General features: G+C 50.8%; 2 protein-coding genes across 8 annotated transcripts in view; one reads left to right on the top strand and one right to left on the bottom strand.

Annotated features, from left to right (window-relative positions):
• Positions 1-24,309, bottom strand: part of Ecsit (ECSIT signaling integrator) — a 36,878-nt gene extending 12,569 nt beyond the window's left edge. For 3 of the 6 annotated variants that reach the window (XM_020173271.2, XM_074054034.1, XM_074054035.1), the window contains exons 1-3: positions 24,171-24,309; positions 21,905-22,037; positions 21,624-21,757 (exon numbers count right to left, since the gene is read on the bottom strand). In XM_020173271.2, the coding sequence (XP_020028860.2) occupies positions 21,624-21,757; positions 21,905-22,020 (250 nt within the window). In that variant the 5' untranslated portion in view covers positions 22,021-22,037; positions 24,171-24,309. Of the gene's footprint in view, positions 1-20,742; positions 21,391-21,623; positions 21,758-21,904; positions 22,038-23,789; positions 23,841-23,955; positions 24,150-24,170 lie in introns of those variants that run through there. The other 3 variants (XM_020173275.2, XM_074054032.1, XM_074054033.1) reach the window with 3 other exon arrangements.
• On the top strand, positions 9,914-17,900 carry Cnn1 (calponin 1). Of its 2 annotated transcripts, none has more exons than XM_020173274.2 (7): positions 9,914-10,099; positions 11,977-12,098; positions 16,066-16,132; positions 16,227-16,364; positions 16,523-16,633; positions 16,928-17,074; positions 17,156-17,900. In XM_020173274.2, exons 1-7 carry the CDS (start codon positions 10,037-10,039, stop codon positions 17,399-17,401), a joined length of 894 nt encoding a protein of 297 aa, XP_020028863.1. In that variant the 5' UTR covers positions 9,914-10,036; the 3' UTR covers positions 17,402-17,900. The 2 variants fall into 2 exon arrangements, with proteins under 2 accessions (XP_020028863.1, XP_073910132.1); XM_074054031.1 differs by lacking the exon at positions 9,914-10,099 and adding an exon at positions 11,122-11,252.
• Positions 24,310-24,541: the final 232 nt, after the last annotated feature.

Raw genomic sequence — 24,541 nt, 5'->3', positions numbered from 1 at the left:
CCTCCTCCCAAGTGGATGTTTGAACTCAGGGCCTCACCCTTGCTAGGCAGGCTCCCTACAACTTGAGCCACTCCATCAGCCCTTTTTTATATTGGATATTTTGTGTGTATTTGTGTGTGTGTGTGTGTGTGTGTGTGTGTGTGTGTGTGTGTGGTGCTGGAGTTTGAAACCACTCCAACAGCACTTTTTTTTTGTGAAAGGTTTTTGCAGATGAGGTCTCTGGAACCATTTGCCGGGGCTGGCTTCAAACCACAATCCTGATCTCTGCCTCCTGAGTAGCTAGAACCACAGGCATGAGTCACCATCACCTGGACGACGGACAGGATTTTTAAATATAATTTTGTTTGTTTTGGCAAGTTTGTTTGAGCCAGAGTCCTGTTATGTTGCCCAGCTGGTTTCGAACTCATAGACTCAAGTTACCCTATCACTTCAGCCTCCAGAGTAGCTGGGACTACAGGTGTATGCCACCACACTAGGCTTTAATAAGATTTTTTCGAAGTTTGACTTAATCTATGCAAACCAGCCATATGAGTATAGTATGTGCTACTGTTATGATAGGGATTCATTCCTCTCCCTTCTCTCTCCCTTCCCAACTGGGAGGGCCTGGAGTCTGCTTTGACTCCTTGGGCTACCCATACTGACAGTTGAGGATCCTGTGGGGTTTTCTGTGTGCAAATAAGATTGTGTTCTGGGGCTGTGGTGTGTGTGTGTCCCTGTGATGGAGTGATGCAGTGGGAATTTTCTAATGCATTTTTGCAGTGTCTCAGAACTAGCAAAGATATGTAGGTGTGCACATGGCTGTGTGAGTGTAGGTCAGACATGTTGTGTGTGTCAGTGTGACTCAGCCCCATCTGAGCATTCATTGTGTGACTGTCAGGGTGAGTGTGTGACTTCTTGTGTGTCCATGTGTACCCATGCATGTAAACCTGTAATTGTGCTAACTTCTGGATGTCTGTGACTCTGGGGGGAGTGGAATTTATCCCGCATTGAGGGACTAGCACTATGCGTGTCAACATGCCTACAGTCGCTCCCATGCCTGATTGCCTGTGTGGCTGCATGTTTGAACACCCCATGTGTCACTGGTTTGTTAATTAATGAATGATGTGTCCCACTATCAAGGTCCATGACAGGCTGGGGAGGCAGAGATCAGGAGGATCATGGTTCAAAGGCAGCCTCTGCAAAAAGTTAAGACCCTTATATCAATCATAAAGTCAGATGTGTAGTCCCAACTTCTCTGGAGGCCGTAGGTAGGAGAATCGTGGTCTGAGGCTAGCCCTGGACAAAACTACAATACCCTACCTGAAAAATAACCAAAGCAAAAAAGTTTAGGGGCTTGGCTCAAGTGGTAGAGCTCCTGCCTAGCAAGCGAGAGATCCTGAGTTCAAACGCCAGTGCCACAACAATAAAAAAGACAGGTGGCAGTGTGTGATACCCATATCTATCCCTCTACATATAATTGTCTGTTGAACAGTATGTGTCGTCTGTCTGAGTTCCTGACTCTATGTGCCTATGCTCATTACACTTGTGGTGTCTTATGCATGTGATTCTGTGCCCCAGCAATAGGGTTTAATGGTAATGACAATGCCAAGGCTGGAATGTTCTCTGAAACTGTGGGACTCCATATTTGTGACTGTGTCCAACTCTTGGTGTGCATTTCTTCTTCTTCTCTTTTTTTTTTTCTTGGTGGTATTGAGGTTTGAACTCAGGGCCTTACATTTGCTAGGCAGGCACTCTATCACTTGAGCCATTCCCCTTGTCCTTTTGGAGATGGAGTTTTTGTGAACTATTTGCCCAGGGTGGTCTTGAAACTAGAGATCCTCCCTATCTCAGCCTCCCAAGTAGCTAGTATTACAGGAGTGAGCCACCAGTGGCAGCTGCTCTAGTTATTTTTGAGACCATGTATCGTGTTTATGCCTGCTGGCCTGGACCTCAACTTCCTATTTTACACTTCCCTTGTAGCTGGGATGACAGGCATGAACCACCACACCCAGCTTTTTTGGGGGACATTTTAAAAACTTTATTAAAGGATAGAAGGGTTTGGACTCCTAGATCCATGGGCAGACCAACAATAAGTAAAAGGGTGATCTCAGCAGGGCAGGAGCCACACCCAGTTTTGTGGTTGAGAGGTCTCACAAATCTTTTGCTGAGTTTGGCCTCAAACCACAATCTTCCCAATCTCAGCCTCCCAAGTAGGATTGCAGGTGTGAGTCACTGTGCCCGACTCACCCCAACATTTATTTACTCATTGTACTGCTGGATTAAGGACCTTGTGCTTGCTAGTAAGGCGCTCTACCACTTGAGCCACACCTCCAGTTATTTTTGAGATAGGGCCCTGTTTTATACCTGGTCACCTAGATTGAGACTGTCCTATTCAGGCTTCCCTGTGTAGCTGGTATAACAGGTGTACACCACCACACTCAGCCATTGTTTGAGATGGTATCTCACAAACTGTTTACTGGGGCTGGCCCGAAACCCCAATCCTCCCACTCTCTGCTTTCCCCACCCCAATCTTTAAACCCAAGCAGCTGCCCCTTCTGGATGGGATTCTATCTTTCTGTTTCTGCCTGAATGTTCTTCTGAGGCTCTAAAATAAGTCCCATGATGGGTGTACCGGCTCATGTCTGTAATTTTAGCACTTGAGAGACTGAGAAAGAGGGACCAAGGGTTCAAGGCCGGCCTGGGCTACATGTCGAGGCATTGGCTCAAAAAAATAAATAAGACACAGTAAGTCCCATGTGACTGTCTTCTACACAGCTTTCTGCAGACACAGCGTGTGTCTTTTAGCCCTTTGTCAGCTCTGGGTACTTGGATGTGGGGACATATGGAGGCCTTTCTGCTCCGCTTCTGCGTTTCCCCTCCCCCTTCTTCACCCCCGCTCCTGTCACAGGTGGTTCCTGTGACAGGAGAACTGAGACTGAAACCCATTCAGTGCCTGAAACATGCTAGCTGCCCTGCTGTGTGCCATGCTTATGGTTGCAATCTGTAGCTGGCATCACTCTGATACCTTTCTAAAACTCAAGGGAGAGCTGGGGGTGGGCTCGGTGGTGGAGTGCTTGCCTAGCATGCCGGAAGCCTGGGTTCCATCCCCCATCACCACAAATATAAAATAAACTAAGTAGAATCTGAGCATTATCAGAGTTGCCTGTGTTGACTCTGGCCACTCTTGACATCCTGTGGCGTACTGCATTAGACTGCCTGGGGCCAGAGGATTGCAGAGACCGCAATGGGTGACCAAGTTTCCAGTGCCTGGAGAAGAGTATGGGAAGAAACTGAAGACTCAGACCCAGGGCCAAAGGGTGGGGCAAAGTGTATAGGAGCCTGAGACTGTGTCCACCCACCAGGAAGGCTCAAATTTCCTCATCAAGCATTTATTTACTTATTATTGGTTTTGGTGGCACTAAGGATTGAACTCAGGGCCTCACACTTGCTAAGCAGGCACTCAACCATTTGAGACACTCCACCACTATGTTTGCCCACAAGCATGTATTGACTGCCTCCTTTGTGTCTTAAGTGTTGGGGGACAGTGGTGAACAAAACCAATTCCTGACCTCAGAGAGGTGATAGTCTAGTGGGGGACACTGACAAAAGCCTGGGTTCTATAGAAATATTTTATAAGTGATTATGCAGAGGTAGTATGTAAAAATTCATTAGTATTTATGCATTTTACTTTAAGTAATGCCCTGATTTATAAAATGCAAAACATGGTAAATGATTGATTGAATTATAATTTGTATACTTTTCCCTATGCATTTTAGCCTTTAAAGTCAACTTTAAGGACAGGTGTGGTAGCACATGCCTGTAATCTCAGCTACAGAGGAGGTGGAGATTGGGAAGATCAAGGTTTGAGGCCAGTCCAGGCAAAAAGTTATCAAGACCTCATCTCAACAAAGAAAACTGGTGTGGTGGTACACATCTGTAATCCAAGTTCCACGGTAGGCATAGGTAGCAGTATCACAGTTAAAGGCCAACCCAGGCAAAAATGTGAGATCCTATCTGAAAAATAATTGAACTCAAAAATGGGCTAGGAGCATGGCTCAAGTGGTAGAGTGCTTGCTTAGTAAGTGCAAAGCCCTGTTACCCCAAACCTCAGCTACCCCCAAAACATAAAATTTAGCTTTAAGGGCTAGAGGTGTAGCTCAGTGTTAGAGTACTTGCCTACCATATATATGAGGGCTTGGGTTCAACCCCCAGCAACACACACACACACACACACACACACACACACACACACACACACCACAAACAAATCAGATTCAAAAGTGATAAATGAGGCTGGGTACTGGTGGCTCACACTTGTAATCCTAGCTACTCAGGAGGCAGAGATCAAGAGGTAAGGTTTGAGGCCAGCCTGGGCAAAAACTGAGACCCTATCTCAAAAATACCCAACACCCAAAGAAGGACTGGCAGAGTGGCTCAAGTTGGTAGAACACCTACCTAGCAAGCCTGAGGTCCTGAGTTCAAAGCCCATTATCGCCAAAAAAAAAAAAAAGATAAATGAGACAGGGCACTGTGGCTGACAGCTGTAATCCCAGCTATGAGGGAAGTGAAGATCAGGAGTTTCCTAGTGTGAGGCCAGTCTGCTTTGGTCTCCACAGCTCAGGAAGAGTAAAAGATACCTAACCTTAAGGATGCCTCAACAAGTTTGCGCAGGCTCAGCACATCCACCGCGTCAAGACTCCTGTGATTGGTCAATCTGAGAACAGCTGTAGCCAATCAACTGTGGTCCAGGAGTCTTGCCCTTCCCTCCACGCAAATTGGCAGTCACTGGGCAGTGGCTGCGTCCCGCGCAGGCGCAGTTCTTTCTGCTCCGCTTGGGGTAGTGTGCTCAGCCTTGTTGGGGTTGCTTATCTGACTGCAGCTTTCAGAGTTCCCAGGGCCTTTCTCGTGACTTCGTCATCGCTCTTATTTTCTTATTCATCCTTCCAGAAGTAGTTGATTTAAACACAGGTGTTTACCTATTTTGTGTATTTCTTTTTCTTTTTTTTTTTCTGTGTTAGGGTTTGAACTCAGGGCCTACACCTTGAGCCACTCCACCATTCCTTTTCTGTGATGGGTTTTTTGGAGATAGGGTCTCACGAACTATTTGCCCAGGCCGGCTTTGAACAGCGATCCTCCCGATCGCTGCCTCTTGAGTCGCTAGGATTACAGGCGTGAGCCACCAGCGTCCTGCTATTTGTGTTTCTTAACGCAGCACACAGCAGTATGTGTGAGGCCCTGATGCATACTCTTTAACACGCAGTTCTCAAAAGAATCCTGTGAAAAATAGCTGCGCGGTGGAGGATCCTGGCAGACACCACCTTAACGAACGGAGAAAGATTAACATCACTATCCATGAGTCATGGTGACATCATGATGCATTGGTATGACGAACTGAAAAGGGCACATCGTCACCTCTCTGGTATCCTTCCCAGCAATGCCAAAACCTCAGTCTAATCTAGACAAACCAAACTGAGAGAAAGTCTAGGAAATAACTGGCCAGTACTCCTTACAAGAGTCAAAGTTATGAAAGGCTGAAGGGCTGTGATACACTGCAGGAGTTTAAAGAGGCATGACAAATATAAGGAGGGCTCTTGGACTGGATCCTAGGACAGGAAAAGAACACACGATGAAAAGAAAAAAAATCCCAATTAAGTCTGTAGCTTAGTAATAGAATTATAGAAAAGTTGATTTCTTAGGGTTTTTTTTTTTTTTTTTGCTTGATTTTTGACACAGGATCTCACTGTCTATCCCAGGCTGGCCTCAAACCCTCCGTGTAGCCCAGGCTGTCCTCAAACTCACGATCCTCCTTCCTCAGCCTCTGAGAACTGGGATTACAGACCTGCACTACCACACTCAGCTAATTTCATAATTTTGACTAATGTAGTTCTGCAAAATGTGGACATTAGAGGCACCTGGGTAAAACATATATGAAACTCTGTGTACTATACTCCTATACTGTAGTATACTCCATGTACTATATTTTTAAATATTAGTATGCCCACTTTCCAGAGAAGGAAATTGAGGTTAAAACACCTGTCAAAGGCCACACAGTCAAGAAGCATCAAAGAACATAGATCTGGAGATCCTGCATTCAGCCTTAGCATCACAGTACCTTTATTTAGTTGAAACAAAATGTTGCACAATCTGGGTCAGTCTTTGTCTAGCTCCCTTGTTCCTTCTTTAAAATTTTTTATTTTTGGCAGTACTGGCGGTTGAACTCAGGGCCTCATGCTGGCCTAGGGAGTGCTCTACCACTTGAGCCACTCCCCCAAACCCTTTTTGTGTCGGTTATTTTTGAAATAGGGTCTCACTTTATGTCCTGGCCTGCCTAAACCAAGATCCTTCTATTTGTGCTTCCCAGTGTAATTTGTGCTGGGATGACAGATGCGTGCCACCTTGTCCAGCCATTAGTTGAGATGGGGGTCTCATGAACTTTTTGCCCAGGCTGGCCTTGATCCTCAATCCTCCAGATTTTTGCCTCTGAGTAGCTAGGATTACAGGCTTGATTCCTGGCACCCACCCCTCTTGATAGATCCGTAGTGTGACAAGGCCACTGCAATAAGTGTTCTTGCACATATTGTCATTCCTCACACTTAAACTTGTATTTCTTTGGAATATTATAAAAATAGAAGATAGACTGGGTGGGGAGCTGATGGCTCACACCTGTAAGCCTAGCTACTTGGGAGGCTGACATAGAGAGGATTGATGTTTGAGGCCTGCCCAGTCAAATAGTTCAAATAATCAGAACAAAATGGACTGGAGATGTGGCTCAAGTGGTCGAGCATCTGCTTTGCAAGTGTGAAGCCCTGAGTTCAAACCCCAGTCACACACACACACACACACACACACACACAGACTGGTTTGGAAGCTAAGAACATTTCATTTTGAAATCTCTCAACTAATTGTCCACACCCACTGACAATGCTCCCAGGATCTCCCCATTGCCAGTTGTCAAGCATTCTGATATCTGGTAGCGTGGTAATCCTCTCTCTCTCTCTCTCTCTCTCTCTCTCTCTCTCTCTCTTTCTCCTCTTTTTGAGACAGGGTCTCTCTATACAGCCTAGGAACTCTCAATCTTCCTGCCTCAGCCTCTCAAGTGCTGACACTAAAGATGTGCACTACCATGCCCAATGTGTCTTGTATTTAAAAAACAAACTCATTCAAACAGATTGGCTCCCCTCCCCCCCTCCAGATTTCCATCCAAAGCTCAAGGCTGAGCAAAGGTGGGGCAGCTGTTGAAAAATGCCAATCATAGCCTGTGACCCCACCACCCCCTCTGACCACTCCCTTAGTAGCTGTTCCAGAGAGGAGAGAAATAAAAACATAAAAGAAAAGAAACCCCACTTCTACTATCCTCAGTCCAGAAGGTGCCCATCTTTTTTTTTTTTTTTTTTTTTTTTGGCGGTACTGGGATCTGAAGTCAGGGCTTTGCTCTTGGTAGGCAGGCTCTCTACCACTTGAGCCAGGCCCCCAGCCCTATGTCTGTCCTTTGTACATGACTAAAATCAACATGTCACACAGACTTGGGTTCCAGTCTTAGCTCACCCCCTTGAATTCCATGTATTCGGTGTACAGGTCCCACACTTTTCATTTACGTGGGAAACTGAGGCACAGAGGGGAGTGGGAAATATCAGACAGGAGCTGAGTAGGGGACTGCACATGGGCGGTCTGTAATGAGGTTGGTCTCCGATGGGCTCAGTGATCAGTCCATCTACCAGACATTCCGGGAGAAATGGACAAAACAGCGACATTGACATCAAGAGAGGGGACACAGCAGGCTTCAGAGCCCTGGAACCGAATCAGAGAAACAGAGATGGAGAGAATGAGGACGCAGAGAAAAACAGGGACAGTGAGCAAGGCCTATTCAGAAAGACCCACAAACAGCCACCAGAGAACAGCGACAGATAGACACAGGGACAGCATCGGAGGGACAAGACAGATCCAGAGAGGGCCGCCTCCTTGGGGGACCCTGGGCTGCCCGGTCCGGGGGGCGAGCCAAGAGCTCCCCCACTCCGCCCCCGTCGTGCCTGGGCCGTGACTTCAGAGCCCGCGCGGATTCTATAAATGGCCAAGTGTCCGCGGGTCGGGGAGTCTGGCCGAGTGAGTCAGCGCGTGACGTCACCGCCGCCCGGACCCTCGCCAGGCCCCGCCCCCGGCCCCGCCCCTCCCAGGCCGCCAGGGGGCGCTGTGCCCAGGCGCCGGTGCTCGCATGCGCAGTGGCTCGTTCAGCGGAGGCAGGAGCCATGAATTTGTACGTTCGAAACCCCTCTCTGCCATTTTCAAACCCCCTAATGTTAACATCTTGCACTTTCCTGGGCCCCAGGGGGCTGGTGTGAGGGCCGAGTTAACAGATCCAACGCACTTGACCATCAGAGGTGCTAACTGCTACCCTATTCCATGTATTTTTCTGCAGCTTCAGTATAGAATGACGTGCCATCAACTGGTCCTTAGCATATTTCCTTAGCCTAGTGGTTCTCAAACGGGGATAATCTGCTTCTCACCGCTCCCATCCTGATCTCCAAGGGACATTTGGTAATGTCTGTGTACATTTCTGTAAGGCCAGCAATGCTGCTTAAAGTCACAATGCCCAGGACAACACCACACCACCACCAGGAAGAATTATCCAGCCCTGATGGTCAGTAGTGCCAAGACTGAGGAAATCTTTGCCTGAGTTTCAAAGCATTAAGAGAAAGGGTCTGGGTTCAAACTTCTTTCTGCCACAGTGACACATCCCCAGGGAAAGTGATTCCACGCCCCTGTGCCTTGGTTTCCCCTTCTGTAAAGTGCTCATAATAACAATGAGAGCTTGGAACAGGGCTTGACAGAAAAACTGTTGTCAAAGCTGGGTGTGGTGGTACATGCCTGTAATCTCATCTACTCTGGAGACTGAGGCAGGAGCATGAAAAGTCCGATGCCAACCCAGGCAATTTGGCAAGACTCTGTCTCAAAATAAAATTTAAACAGGGTTGGGGGGTAGCTCAGTGGTAAAGTACTTGCCTAGCATATGAGAGACCCTGGTTTCCTCCTGAGTCCTGCAGAGAAAGAAAAGAAAAAAGAAAGGAGGGAGGGAGGAAAGGCTACTGTCATATTGGTCTACCACAGCTGTGCCCTTAGCATGTGGCCAGCAAGTGCATGTCCTTAATGTATCATTAGTGTGTGGTAGGCCACTGATACATCATCCGGGTGTCACTACCTCTGTCTGATTCATGTGGTACAATGTGGAGGCATGGCATCACCCCAGTGGTCCAGGCAGGACTGTGTACAGGTGTCCACCCAGGCCACCCTGGCTAGGACAGGGACATAGGGGAATGTTTGTGACCTATAACCTGCTTTCACAGTCACTCCCTGTCCCGCAGGTGCCTCACAGGAGGATGGAGAGGGTAGTCCAGGATCTCTGCTCCCCAGGCCCTTAGGAGGAGCTGGAGAGGACAGAACTAGGGTGCTAGATCCCCAGCAGGAATAATGTCATTTCTCAAGTCCCTGCACTGTATCAGTCACTGCGATGGACATGTCAAATCTTCATAACACCGAAAAGAGGCAGGCTCTATTATCAGCCCATTTTACAGATGTGGTAATAGAAGCCCAGAGAGAAGAAGAGTTTTGCTTAAGGCTATATATAGACTGTTGATGTCTGGAAGTAAGCCCAGGAAGGTGCTTGTTAAACTACCACGGGGAACAGCCTTGCCTCAGGACTGGAAGGGGAGGAAGGACTTAGAGACCCAGCCACACAATATTGGAGAGGGGAGTTGGTCTGTCTGATCAAGCCCCCCTCCCAGAATAACGGAGGCTGTCCCCTAGGTGGAAACAATGACACAATCATCTCCCAATACCAAGGCCCTGACATCACGAAGGGGGGGTGGCCAAGGTGAGGGGGGCGCCCCGCCCCTTGGCAGGCCCGGGCGTCCAATGGGACGGGCTTGGAAGAGACCCGGGCGGCCTCTGGAGCTTCAAAAACGTGTGAGGAGGGAAGAGAGTGCAGACGGAGCGTCAGCCGCTGCTGCTGCTTCCCTGGTCCTGTTTCACCGTTACCGCTGCCCCAGCCGGAACCCAGGTCACCATGTCCTCAGCTCATTTCAACCGAGGCCCCGCCTACGGGCTGTCTGCTGAGGTCAAGAACAAGGTAAGGTTGGGAAGACTGCCAGGACAGAAGTCTCATTCTTGGGGTTCCTTGAACCCCCTTTTTGGCTGTCTCATGTGACTTAGGGCCTGATACACCCAAGGGGAGAGGTACTAGGCAGAAGCTGTCTTCCTTCCCCTTGTGATCATCCCAGAGCCCTCAGCTACTTTTGGGGGATGGATCGAGGGGCACCGGGCCACCCACAAACAGAGGTGGTGAGCGCATTGACTTTTTCAAGGTCCCTTGTCAACCTTTTGTATTTCTGGAGAGCAAGTAGGGGGAAGATTTGCTGATGTCTCTCACAGCCCCCAGCCTGACAAAGAAATTGGGGTTAGCTTGACAGTTGGGGTTCCTAGGAGGAGAGGAAGGTGTGGGAGATGGAGAAAGGAGAGGCAGTTGGGGAGAACAGGAAGTGGACCACAGAGGGCCCCGATGGGGTTCCCTAGTTTAACTAGAAAGACACGAGACAACTTCGTCGTGTTATGGATGGGTAAACTGAGGCTCGTGAAGGAAAGGCAAGTAGTTAGGGACCGAGAGCTGAGATCTGAACTCGCCCCACCACACCCACCCACAAGAGAATGGGATCAGCTTCTCTACAGCGGGGGTCTTGAAGTCCCCAGTGCACTGTCAGGGCTGGAGCCCAGCCCATTTAACAGCAGGTAACACTGAGGCTCGGGTGACTTTTCCCAGGGTCCCACAGAGAGGCATTGGGGATCCAGGATTGGAAGCTGGGTTAGGGGATCCTCCGGTGCGGAGAGGGGGCGGGTGCTTGGGCGGGAGACCATCTCAGCGCCGCCCCCTCCCTCCCCCCACCCAGCGCCGGCCCCAGAGTCGGGCCGAGCCGCCGCGCCTTATAAGGTGGCCTCGGGGAGCCCGGCTGCGCTATATAAGGGCCGGTTTGCTTTATAAAGTTGGGCTGGTGGGGAGGGGGGCGGCAGGGCCGGGGCCAGGTGAGGGGCTGCTCCTTCCCCTCTTCCCCTCCCCTCCCCACCCAGGAGAAGAGACAGCCCATCCCCCAGGAGCTGGGAGCCTGGAGGGCTCTAGAGAAGAGGGGGAGGAGGTAAAGTGGGGGGAAGGAGTGGGGGAGACGCAGACAGAGACACTTGGGATCCTGAGACACAGGAGAGACGACCAGAGAGAGAGAGCCAAGGGCGAGGTAAGAGTGAGACAGGGATGGAGACAGAGTGGGAGACGGGAGCCCCATCCCCCACCAGAGCTAGGGAACCTGGCCTACAGGGACGAGCCCCACAGCTGGTCAGCGACTAGCTACCCAGAGAGATGGGGACCCCAAAACTGAGCCCAGGAAGGGCAGACTGAGTTGGGTGGATGCTAGGAGGGGCGGGGAGGAGACAGTATGGTCAGAAATGAGACAAAGGCAAGTACCCCACTTCCAACCAAAATCAGAGCCCCCTGGGTGACCACTTGGGGCAATACTGAGAGACAGAGGTGTAAGACAGCACCCTGGGCCTCCTTCTCCAGGATTGAGGCACCCCCTCTTCCAACAGGGGGGTGGAGGAGGCAGGGCCAGGGGAAGCAAAGCCCCAAGTTTGGCTTGGAGGGGAAACCGGGAGGCCAGGCACCGCCCCCCAGCTCGAAGGATCTAGCTGTCCACCCCCCTCCTAGTCTACATTCTCTGGTGCCAAACCTCAGAATGCCCGGAATGGCCCCCTGGGCAGGTGCCACCTCAGCCCTGGCCCTCAGCCCTCCTCAGCGGTGCCCCCCCCCGCCCCCCCGCAATGGACACTGGGACAGAATTGCCTTAGTTGGGATGGACCGAGGAAGGACATTGAGCCTAGGGAGGTCCAGGTTGGCTCCAGGAATCCAAAGTGGCTCTCCACTGCCTGTGTCCTCATCACCCTCCTGTGTCCCTCACCCCCTAGCTGGCCCAGAAGTACGACCACCATCGGGAGCAGGAGCTGAGAGAGTGGATTGAGGGGGTGACGGGGCGCCGCATTGGTAACAACTTCATGGACGGCCTCAAAGATGGCATCATCCTGTGCGAGTAAGTGGGGCACTTGAGGACCAGACCTTGCTGTCCCCCAACTGGCATCCATCACCACATAGACCCCCACCCTCCTCAAAGGACCACACCCAGGAGTTGAGAATAATACTTTTGAATAACACTTCTTTTTGTGTGTGTGCGCGGTACTGGGGCTTGAACTCAGGGCCTTCACCTTGAGCCACCCCGCCAGCTCTTTTTGTGATGTTTTTTTCGAGATAGGATCTCTTGAACTATTTGCCCAGGCTGGCTTTGAACTCTGATCCTACTGATCTCTGCCTTCTGAGTAGCTACCATTATAGGCGTGAGCCACTGGCATCTGGCAACACTTTCTTTCTTTGAAACAGTGTCTCAATATGTAGCCCAGGCTGGCCTGGAGCTCAGGGTGCTCCTACCTTCCCCTCCCAAGCACTGTCCTACAGGCATGAACCACCCCGGCTCATCTTTGCACCCTTTTAACAGAAAAAAAAAGAAGAAAAACAAAACAAAATGAAACAACCCCCCAGAGGCTGTTCAGTAAAACACATTGCCCCAAGTATTGCAATGGAAATAATTCCAAAATCTTTCTTTTTTGGGCAGTACTGGGGTTTGAACTCAGGGCCTTGTGCTTGCTAGGCAGGTAGTCTACCACTTGAGCCACTCTTCAGACTCCTTTTGATTTAGTTATTTTTCATATAGGGTCTCGAATTTTTGCCTAGGGCTGGCCTCAGACAGAGATCCTCCTACCTATGCCTCCCAGTAACTGGGATCACAGGAACGCACTACCACACCTGGCTTATTTATTAAGATAGCGTCTTGCTAACTTTTGCCCGGACTGGCCTGGAACTTTGATCCTTCTGATTTCCCCTTCCTAAATAGCTGGGATTACAGAAGTTAGCCATTACGCCTGGCCCAATCTTAACCAGCATGCTATATGCAAGATAGGCCCTTCTGCAGCCTTCAGCATTCCAAGAAATAGAGGTCACAGCTAAAAGGTAGCAGCAACAATAGCTATTCATCATTGGCGTGGTGAAATCAGAATGTGCTGTGGTAATTTATGATTTCCATTGCTGTCAGAAACTCATTATAAGCTGGGCATTGTGGTACATGTCTATAGTCCCGGCACTGGGGAGGTTTAGGCAAGAGGACTGAGAGTTCAAGGCCAGCCTGGGCTACATAGTGAGATCCTGTCTAAAAAAAAAGAAAGACAGCTGGGCACTGGTGGCTCATGCCTGTAATCCTAGTTACGTGGGAGTCTGAGAACAGGAGAATCTCAGTTCATAGTTGCAAGATCCCCATCTCCAAATTAACCAGAGCAAAATGGACTGGAGGTGTGGTTCAAGAGTTAGAGCGCCTCCTTTGCAAGTGCAAAGCCCTGAGTTCAAATCCCAGTTCCACCAAAACAAGAAAAAAAGCAAAGAGTACAGAGCCAGGGCTAGGGACATAGCCCAGTGGGAGAGCCGAGACTCATGTACAAGGCACTCTGGGATCCATCTCCAGCATAACAAACGAAAGAAAAGTATGCAGCTAACCAGTCAATGATTCACTGAGGCATTCACGAAACAAACATTTATGGAGATCCTACTGTATGCAGCCTTTGGCCTAGGCACAAGGACAGTGAACCAAACAGACTGCATTTGAGTCAGTTCATCCTAGTGGGGGATATCAATCAAATAACTGACCAGATAATCACATACTTGCTGGTGACAGTGTCTCAGAGAAAAGCCAAGTGGATAGGAGGTTCAATGGTGGCAAGTGTGCTATTTCTTATAGACTGGTCTGGGAGGCCTTTTTGGGAGGTAACATTTGAACAGAACTTTGCTGAAGGGAAGCAGGAGATCTGAGAGAAGAGTGGTTGAGACAAAGTGCTTAGCCAGTGCAAAGGCCCTGAGGTAGGAGACCAGCACCAATTGAGTGAGGAGAAGTGGAGGGAGGAGCGAGTTGGGCCTTTTAGTCATGCAAAGGAGTTTGGATTTTATTTTGAAGGCAACAGGAAACCACCAATGTATTATTTCAGCCACACCCTTAGTCCTGTTGCTTTAAATTTTTCAGATAGGGTCTTGTACTTTTGCCAGGGTTGGACTTGATCTGTGATCCTCCTACCTCTGTCTCCTGAGTAACTAGGATTACAGGTGTGCACCACCATGCCTGGCTTCCCACTAGGGTATTTTGAATTGGAGGATAACCTGAAAACAATTTTTTTTCATAGTACTTTGTTTTGTTTGTCAGTACTGGGGTACTCACACTTGCTAGGCAGGTGCTTTACTACCTAAGCCACACCTCCAACCCTTTGGCTTTATTTTTCAGATTCGATCTTGCCCAGGGCCGACCTCAGACTGAGATCCTCCTATCTCTACCTCCAAGTAGCTAGGATTACATTTGTAATCCATGTTGGCCCCTTATTTTGTTTTCCAAAGGCCATTCTGGTGCTAGATAAGGGTCTGTGAGGAGGGGGAGTTGCAAGCTGAGAACCCACAGGGAGGCCGCTGTAAGAGCCTAGCACAGCCAGGTGCTGGTGGCTCATGCCTGTAATCCTAGCTACTTGGGAGGCAGAGATTAGGAGGATTGAGGTTCAAAGTCAGCCATCAAATAAATAGTTCATGAGACCCTATCTCAATAATACCCAACACAAAAAAAGAGCCAGTGAGTGGCTTAAGTGGTAGAGCACCTGCCTACCAAGCATGAGACCCTGAGCTCAAACCTTAGTACCCCCAAAAAACAAACAAACCAGAGCAAAATGCCCTGAAGGTGCGACTCAAGACGTAGAGCACCTGCTTTGCAAAGTACAAAGCTCTGAGTTCAAACCCCAGTCTGACCAAAAAAAAAAAAAAAAAAAAACCAGCCGAGAGGAAGAGAGGGTCTGGTGACTGGGACAGAGGCTTCCTGATGTATTTAGAAGGCAGAACCAAAAGACTTGCTGAGGGATTGCATATGCAGCTAAGAAAAAAGAGAAAAAAATTCAAGTCCAAGGGCTTTGCTAAGCACATGGGGGGGGGGTGTGGCTGCCATTCACCCAGTCTGGGGGGATAGAGGAGGAACTTGGTGAAGGAGGTAGTTCATATCAGGAGCCTGGGATGGGTGAGGGTGTTCAATTTGAGGCTGATTTGAGGGAGCTGGATTGGAAAGTAAGAGAGCTGGGAGACATTGGGGACTGAGTGGCACATCGAGGACTTTTGAAGTCAAGACACTGATATCAGCAAGAGGGTGAGTATAGCCGAGCACCAGTGGCTCATGCCTGTAATCCTAGCTACTCAGGAGGCAGAGATCAGGAGGATTGAAGTTCAAAGCCAGCCCGGGCAAATAGTTTTTGAGACCCTATCTTAAAAAACCCTTCACAAAAAAAGGCTGGTGGAGTGGCTCAAGGTGTGGGCCCTGAGTTCAAACCCCAGCACTGGGAAAAGAAAAAAAGAGTGTGAGTGTGGTCAGAGAAAAAAAGTGTGGACTCCCTGCTGTGTCTGCACAAAATAAAAGACACCAAAGGTGAGGATGGTGCTTCCTGCTTGTAACCTCAGCTTCTCAAGAGGCATAGGTAGGATGGTCACTGGGCAAAATTAGCAAGACCCTGTCTCAAAACCAAAAGGCAAACAAAACAGCCAGGGGCATGGCTCAAGTGGTAGAACGTTTGCCCAGTAAGCATGAAGCCATGAGTTCAATTCCCAGTACTGCAAAATCAGACAAACAAACAAGCTAACAAAAAAGATACTGTGACGTGGCCACTAATGAAGTCACAGGAAAGCTAGGAGATCCCTATGTAGGGACTTTCTGGCTGGCGACCTGGGTCCAACTCCTCCTGCCCTTGCCCATTCCTCCTAAGGCTGTGCTGAGATGATTTGGTTTGGAAGGGCTGCCTCTCAGAACTGTCACAACGGCACAATGCTATTACCTACTCACCCACAGGTGACCCAGTGTCTCCTGTCCCCCTCGCCTGCTGGGCTGCGTGTGGATGGGCAGCGGGGGCCCATTTTTCCCAGTCTATTTCTTTTTTTATTAGATTCATCAATAAATTGCAGCCGGGCTCTGTGAAGAAGGTAAACGAGTCGACCCAAAATTGGCACCAGGTAAGCCCGACATGCGACTTTCTTCAGCCCTAGCCACCTGTCTATCCCTCAGTCCTGCACCCTCCCACCCCTGACGCTGCCTGCTCCCCTCCAGCTGGAGAACATTGGCAACTTCATCAAGGCCATTACCAAGTATGGGGTGAAGCCCCATGACATCTTTGAGGCCAATGACCTGTTTGAGAACACCAACCACACCCAAGTGCAGTCCACTCTCCTGGCCCTGGCCAGCATGGTGAGTGTGGGGGCGGGGCGACCGGCTGGGAGGCACATGGGGCCACTGAGCCCAGTTGGGGTGGCCTGGGCAGAGTAGGTGCTGCAAATCTCCAGATGGACAATGCAGCCTTACTTGAGGCTCCCTCGTTGGTCCCTGTCTTCCTCACTGGCACCCAGGCCAAGACGAAAGGAAACAAGGTGAATGTGGGAGTGAAGTATGCAGAGAAGCAAGAACGGAAATTTGAGCCTGAGAAGCTAAGAGAAGGGCGTAACATCATTGGACTACAGGTGAGACCCCTTCGTCACCTGCTGTGCTCAGCATTTTCTATTCCCTAGCTCACTCCCATTCCCAGTAGCCCTTGGGGATAGCTTTGTACCACACCCATTGTACAGATAGGGAAATTGAGGCCTGAAGAAGTTAGCTAACTTTCACCCAGTTGATGAGTGAGCAGTGGGCTTGGACTTGAACCTGAGACCTTGATAACATGATACAGCCACTGTCAGCCTCAGTTTCCAGTATGTTACCTCTGGTATCAGGCATGCTCTCTAACCCTTGGTGGGATTCTCCTTCTGGCTTCCTAGATGGGCACCAACAAGTTTGCCAGCCAGCAGGGCATGACTGCCTATGGCACTCGGCGCCACCTTTATGACCCCAAGCTGGGCACGGACCAGCCCCTAGACCAGGCTACCATCAGCCTACAGATGGGTACCAATAAGGGCGCCAGCCAGGTGAGTGGAGAGCTGTGGGGCATACTGGCGAGACCCAGGCCCCTCACTGTCTCTGTGGCCTGACCACTGTGCCCTCCGCAGGCTGGCATGACTGCACCTGGGACCAAGCGGCAGATCTTCGAGCCAGGGCTGGGCATGGAGCACTGTGACACACTCAATGTCAGCCTGCAGATGGGTAGCAACAAGGGGGCCTCCCAGCGGGGCATGACGGTGTATGGGCTGCCACGCCAGGTCTACGACCCCAAGTACTGCCTGACGCCGGAGTACCCAGAACTAGGCGAGCCCACCCACAACCACCATCCGCACAACTATTACAACTCCGCCTAGTGGTCCCCCAGAAAGGCTGGCTGCTGCTCTCGGCTGGACCCAGCCAGGTCCAGCTGACCCCCTCCCCCTGCATGGCGTCCTCCAGCCCCCTGCCTACAGGGTTACAGTTTGGGGAGTGCAGACTGGGGGGTCTGGAGGGGGAAGGAGGCCCGCCTCCCTGTAGTGCTGAAGTACCCAACATACAGCTGGGTGACCCCCTCAACACCCAGAAGATGCACTAAGCAAATCTATTCCAGCTGCCCCCCACTCCCTCACAAGTGGGTGCCCCCCAGGATCAGAAGTTGCCCCCCCAAGCGAAGCCCCCAGAGCTCAGGCTCGGCCCGCCCCCGCCCCATCCCCACAGTGGGAGCAAACTGCATGCCCAGAGACGCAGCGGACACACGCGATTTGGTTTGCAGCGACTGGTGACTGGCGGCCGTGGATGTGACGGCAGCATTTGTAACAAGAGCACTTTCTTTTTTCTATTTCACTGGAGCACAATAAATGGCTGTAAAATCACCAGGGGCCTCCGGGTTGCTCTGTCCTGGAGCCTGTGTGGCTCTTGAACACACATAAGCAGCCTGGCTCTGATGTCTCTGTCTCCCATGCACACACACTAGACACACGTCCCACGCATAAGCAAAATACGCTCCTACTTTCTCACACAGATGACACATGCAAATGCAGTACACTCTAGGGCTGGCAGAGTGGCTTAAGTGGTAGAGTGACTGCAATTGTGAGGCCCTTAGTTCAAGCCCCGGTACCAAAAAAAAGGCACATGCTAGGCTGAGGGCTGAGTATGGCTCAATGGAGGAGTGCTTTCCTGGCATGCACAAGGCCTGGGGTTCCATCTCCAGCACCATTTAAAAAAAAAGGGGAGGTGGGCATGGTGGTGTGTGCCTGTAATCCCAGCTATGCAGGAGGTAGAAGAGATAGGACTAAGATTTGAGGCTCATCTTAGGCAAAAATGTAAGACCCTATCTGAAAAATAAACTGAAGCAAAGGGTCTTGGAGGTATGGCTCAAGTTGTAGAACAACTGCCTAGCAAGTGTAAGGTGCTGAGTTCAAACCCCAGTGCCACCAAAAAAATAATAAAAAAGGCTACATTGTACTCAGGGTGGAAACACAGCCTTATGACACACTACGTAATATCCACAACACACACATGCCCTTCCGCCAGGCATGGTTGTAGCGAGAAACTTCAAGTGTCAAAACCATCAGGCAAGGTTCTGCCACTCTCTGGCTGGGTGACCTTTGGGAAGTCACTTCCCCTTCTTAGGTATGTTTTCCCTTCAGGAAAATAGGGACAGTGAGTTTTGTAGGTGAGGGACGCTTAAATGAAATGACACGTAAGGGTCCTGGTGGTCCTTGTGGGCAGGGTGAACCCTTTAGGCCCAGACTGTGGGAAAACGGAAGGATGGGTACTTTAGGGGCTCAGGTAATAGCTCCTACAGACTGGCACAGAGCAGCTGAATGGCTTACCTTGAGTCATGGCTGCCTTCTGTGTACCCTGTTTGCTTTCAGCCGTCTTCTTAGGACTGGGTCCCCCCTGCCAGCCCAGGATCCTGTCTGTGGACAGCCTCAAGCTTCAGAGGGGACCCTGTTCTGGTGAAGAGAGCCCCAGTCATCCTGCCTGGAAGCCACCAGCCTTCAGGGTTGCAAGAAGAGACTATAAAGCAGGAGTGGGACCCAGCAGTCTTCCCCACTTCGCTGCCTCTCTCCCTCCCTCTCCAGGACAGGGGTCGAGGATGGAACGTGGGGACCTGCAGAGACAGACACCAGAAGTCTCACACGCACAGACACACACAGCCCATGGGGCCTTGTAAAGTGAATTCCAGGCACTCTTGGCTCGACAAGTAAAAGATATGTTCCCCAGGGCCAGCGAGGGGAAGCTATGCTGAGGAGAATCAGGGCCTGGCCCAGGGCCCTGCCTCCTCCGCAAAACAGCACCATATTAGCACTTAGCCTGTCAGTCGGGGTGGGCGGGTGGCAGGGAGGGCTCGGGTGGCAGGAATAGGCCCCCTTTCTGTTGGATTCTGGAGATACCCCAATCCATGAACCTCTCCATCATGCTACCTGGGTCCTCTAGCTCCTGCCTGACCTAAGGGATCTTACCTGCAGCCTTAGACTAGGAGGCAGGAGTGACAGAGAGCAGTGTGTTACCGTAGAGTGGGACTAGGGGACATGCCAGACATAACAACACAGCCTAGTGGCCACGGCCTTCCTGACCAGTTCGACATCTTCATTGTTTATGTTCATCACTGCCCAGAGAGGGCCCCAAAGCCACTTGGACCATGCCAGGTCCTTCCATCCTCAGTATGGCTCTAGAAGCTTCCTTCCATTTGTACCACTGAGGACTCCAAGGCACAGTCACCTGGTGCCCAGGCTTGTAAGGCCACATTGAGGTGCTGGGTCTGCCCAGGTTGCTAGGGCCCAGTCTCCCATCTGGGCATATGTAGCCCTGGGTACTCACTAGCTGTGTAACCTGTACAGACCTCCAGATTTCTGAGACCCCTACCCACTTTCAGAAAAGGTTCCCTCCCCTGTCCACAGCCCCCAGGACAGTCATGAGCTGTTCCTTCAGCTTAGAGCCTGGACTTAGAAGGACCTAAGATTGTGGGCTGTGTATCTCAACCAGCAAAACCCCTTGTTCCTTCCTATTATTGCTTATACTCTCTCTACAACAAAATTAGAGATAAGGGCAAAATAGTTTCTGCTGGGTATTGAGGGGGGGGAGCGGGAGGGGGTGGAGTGGGTGGTAAGGGAGGGGGTGGGGGCAGGGGGGAGAAATGAACCAAGCCTTGTATGCACATATGAATAATAAAAGAAAAATGAAAAAAAAAAAAAAAAAAGATTGTGGGCTGTGGAGCTTCAGGCCAGTGGCCTCTTTGGCCTGTTTCCTCACCTGTAAACCCAGGGTTACCTCAGCACCTGCCTCACAGGGTGGCTGTCAGGACACAGGGGTAACAAGCCCCAAGAGCATTCTCTGGCATGGGGGGCTCTCAAGCATTACTTCCTTCAGGTCACCCATCCAGGAAGCCTTTCCTGACTACCTCACTCCTTTACCATCTGTCTCATCATAGTTTGCTTTAAGAAGCAGTAATACCCAGCCAGGTGTTCGTCTGGTCTGTTAGTGTCCTGTGCACCCTGCTATAAACATCTGGCCAGATGTCCTTCTGGTTCATCAGTGTCCTGTGCACTCAGTATTTCCTGTTTCACCCCTGAATGTTTAATGAGTGAATAAAACATTAAATGGTTTGAAGGATGGTCCAAACTCCACTTCAATGGGCCACCAGGCCCTCTCATTCCAAAACCCACCTCTCTGTCTGGCACAGAACCCAAGAAGTACAGGGAGCCAAGAATTTGCATTGGCTGCTTTATTGAAGGGCTTGTGATGACAGCTGTCCCCAGTGCAGCTCCTGCCTCTTCTACAAGAGCAAATGAACATGAAATGGGGCTCCCTGCCAAGGCCAGCCAAGGGACCTGGGGCATGGCATGGCTTGAACTCCCATGCCATGGGCATCTGGAGGCAGGGAAGGAGGGTGGGAAGTCCAGTTCACATGGGCAAGTGCTGGTGAAGTGGGTGAGGAGGCTGGAGAGGTCCTGCATCTTTCTCTTGCCCAGGATGTCAGGAAACCACTCCCCAAAAGCTGGGGGACGCTGGTGAGCTAGAGAACAGGGCAACTCAAAGGTTCCTGGAACCAAGAGAAGCAGGTCCAGACCTGCTGACCTACCAATCCCTCAGTGACACCCATCTGTGAACACACAGCCACGGTCATCTCCACAGCCACACGCACTCACACTCACTCACATCCACTCCACACACACACAGAGGGCCACGACAGCCCTGGACCCACACCCTGGACCCCTGGAATGTCTCTGGATTGGTACCCAGTGGTGGGTCCATGGCAGGCAGGGCTGCAAGGGGGTGGGTCCTCTACATTGCTACTGATTAGCTGCTTCACAGGCATCTATCCAATCGCTGTACACATCCACTGGTTCGGACAGATCTGAGCCACTGAGGTCAAGGATGACTGATGGCATGGATCCCTTCCCTGAACCGGTCTCTGTGGATCACATCAGTGTCTGCCAGACCCATACCTTGCACCTTATCACCCCATGTAAATCACTAGATGGCACTCTTTTCACTGCATGGAAATGGCACCAGAGTATAGTAGGGACAAGTGAGCAGAGATGAACTTCAACCTCTTTGCCCTTGGCCAGATCCCCTTGAGCCACCTACCCTGAACAGGGCAGCCCTGACTATCCCAGTCCCTCTTCCACTCTGGGGATTTTCCAAGGATACATGTGATGGGCGTCTGGAATTCCTCTAGGCACACGGTACAAGAGATGACTCCGGTGTTGCGGGCACGGTCCCTGAAATGGATGAGGTGGAGAAGATGGTGAGCAATGAGCCCTAAGTCTGCAGGTAGCAACTGTGCAAGCAGGAAGGGTTGGAGTGGAAAATGGGGTAAGAGGCCTGGACACCCAGAGGGGCAGGGTGCCCTTCCTAGCCCCACTCACATTTTCACATCACAAGACTTCTCGTGGTTACAAAAGGGGCAGGTGAACTGGGTCTCCAGGGTGCCTGTCATTTTCTTCTTGGGGGGTGGCTTCCGTTTTGACTTTCTGCGTCCCATGGCTGCAGGTGGGCAATCTGTGATGGAAGGGAGGGCAGAAGTCAGAGGCTCAGGGTCGCCGGCGGCCTTCCAGTTTGTTGCTCTTGGAAATGGGCCAGAAAGGAGGTCTGGCAGTGGCCTTGGAGAAGGGAAGACTTGTACAATGGTGCCCAGTGCTCTTCCTCTGGGGAACAAGGCTTTGGGTCCCCAAGCAGGAAGGCAGTCCCCACATACTCTGGGCAGAAAGGGTGAGAGCAGGCTCAAACCCTGATTCCTCACCAGTGGGGAGTTACTGTGTGATCCCAGGCCAGTCACTTAAGCTCTCTGTGCACTGGTCTCTTCATATATAAAACTGGGATGAGGCAGCTATCTCAGAGGATTTGTGTGGGACCGACATGAAAAATGGTAAGGGCTCAGCACCTACACCTGGAAGCCATTGATCCTGATGAGGATGACTCTCCAACAGGCCAGCTGTGCAGAGGCTAGATGAACACTCTTTCAAAAAAAAACCCCATTATAAAAAGACTGGTGGAGTGGCTCAAGTGCTCAGAGCTTCTGCCTAGCAATCTTGAGGCTCTGAGTTGAAACTCCAGTGCCACAATAAATAAATAAATATTTACTGAATGAATGAGTGAGCAAATTCCAGGACCATACTAATACTACATGCAACAAGGCAGGATCCTCAAGTTCTAGTGGATGACAGACCCTTAATAAGTAAGCTCACAATGGGAAGAATTTCAAATGCTGGCAAGTGCTTTGAGGTGAGCTGGCATAAACCCTTTCTGGGTGTCATTTAAACTAAGGCCTGATTGACAGAAGGCAGCACAATGCCAGGTGGTCAGAAGAGGGGATGGCAACTGTAAAATCCCTAGGACAGATAAAGCATTTTCCCAGAAAGCAATTATGGGGAGAAACATGAGATGCAAGAAAAAAGTTACAAGACCCTGAAGGCTTAAGTAAATAAGGTGTAGCTTAGTCAGGTGCCCATGCTGTCACCTGTCTGGGCAGCAGTGTCCTTCCTCCAATCCCAGCCTAGCCACTAGCTACAACATACTTACTCAGGGTGCTCCAAAAATGCAGGTGTCTGAACCTAACCTCAGATCTTCCCTCAAGAGGATATTAGTTCTTCAGGGACTTTGTGTGTGTGTGTGTGTGACTTGGGTTTGAACTTGGAGCTTCTGACTTGTAAAGCAGGAGCTCTATCACTTGAGTCACACTTCAGTTCATTTTTGATTTGGTTACTTTGGAGGGGGGAGTCTACAGAACAACGGATGGGTGATATTCCAGATCTCAGCTTCCCAAGTAGCCAGGATTACAGGCGTGAGCCATCAGCACTTGGCTAGGGACAATGTTTTGTCCACTGCTGAATTCCTAAGCACGCATAGTGCCTGTATAAATTAAGCACTTAATAACATTTGTTGAATACACAAATAAGCTTTAAAAAAATTTTTTTTGCGGTACTGGGGTTTGAACTCAGGGCTTGCATCTTGAGCCATGCCACTAGCCCTTTTTGGTGAAGTTTATTCGAGATAGAGTCTCGCGAACTATTTGCCTAGGTTGGCTTCGAACCGTGATCCGCCTGATCTCTGCCTCCTGAGTAGCTAGGATTACAGGCGCCCGGCAAAGCTTTCTTTCTTTCTTTCTTTTTTTTTTTTTGGACCTCAGGGCCTTGCGCTTGCTAGCCAGGCGCTCTACCACTTCAGCCACGCCCCCCAAGCCTAAATAAGTTTTTTCGACTCTACAGATGGGCCCAAGAATCTCATTTCATCAGGTGATCACAGCATCCCTACCCCAGGAATGCGGTGCGGCTTGCACAAAGACCGCAGAAGTCTCGGCTTGTCCTATGGCGACCAATCCAAGAGTGTCAAGAACGGCTGGAAGAGTTCGTCCCCCCACCTCCGACCCCAACCCGCCCGGACCCAAAAGGCGGCGGGTGGGCGGCTCCTTCGGGCTCACCAAGGCTCGGGCATTGCCTAGCGATTGCTGTCCACAGGAGTCAGGCCCAGGGCAGCCTGGCTTGGCGGTTGGGGTCCCAGGGAGTCAATCTCCCCAATCAGCCGCCCCCCTCAAGCCAGAGCCCCTGGCACATACTCCAGTACCCAACGAGTGCCTCCGAGCAGAAAAACGCCTAGTCCCGCCGCGCCCCAACGCTCGCGCGCGCGAACCATCACCTGGATTCGCTTTCTCCGGTTGTAAAGGCCGGCCTCACCCGGTAGATAGCGACTTCCGGTTCCTGGAGGAAGAGGAAACGTCTCTCTTCCTTTCAGGTCCCGCCCACCCCCGGCCGACATAACCAGGCGAATAGCTCTGCCTGCTTAAGCTGTCTAACTGTGCGCATGCGTACCCGGATTCCGGGGGCGGCAACTGAGGCGCAGTGCGCTTGCGTGAGTCCAGGCCGGCTTCCTTGGGATTGTTGCAGCGCGTGTTCTCTCTGCTTGTGGTTTTGGAGTGGCTCTTCTTGCGCTTCAGGAGCGGCAGGCCGGGCTTATAGTAGCACCAGGAAGGCGTCTTTTTTGGATTTTAAGTTAAGGAGTGATGTTTA

The sequence above is a fragment of the Castor canadensis genome, chromosome 14, assembly GCF_047511655.1.
Source record: "Castor canadensis chromosome 14, mCasCan1.hap1v2, whole genome shotgun sequence".
Classification (NCBI taxonomy): domain Eukaryota; kingdom Metazoa; phylum Chordata; class Mammalia; order Rodentia; family Castoridae; genus Castor; species Castor canadensis.
This window is presented reverse-complemented; position numbering and strand designations above follow the sequence as displayed.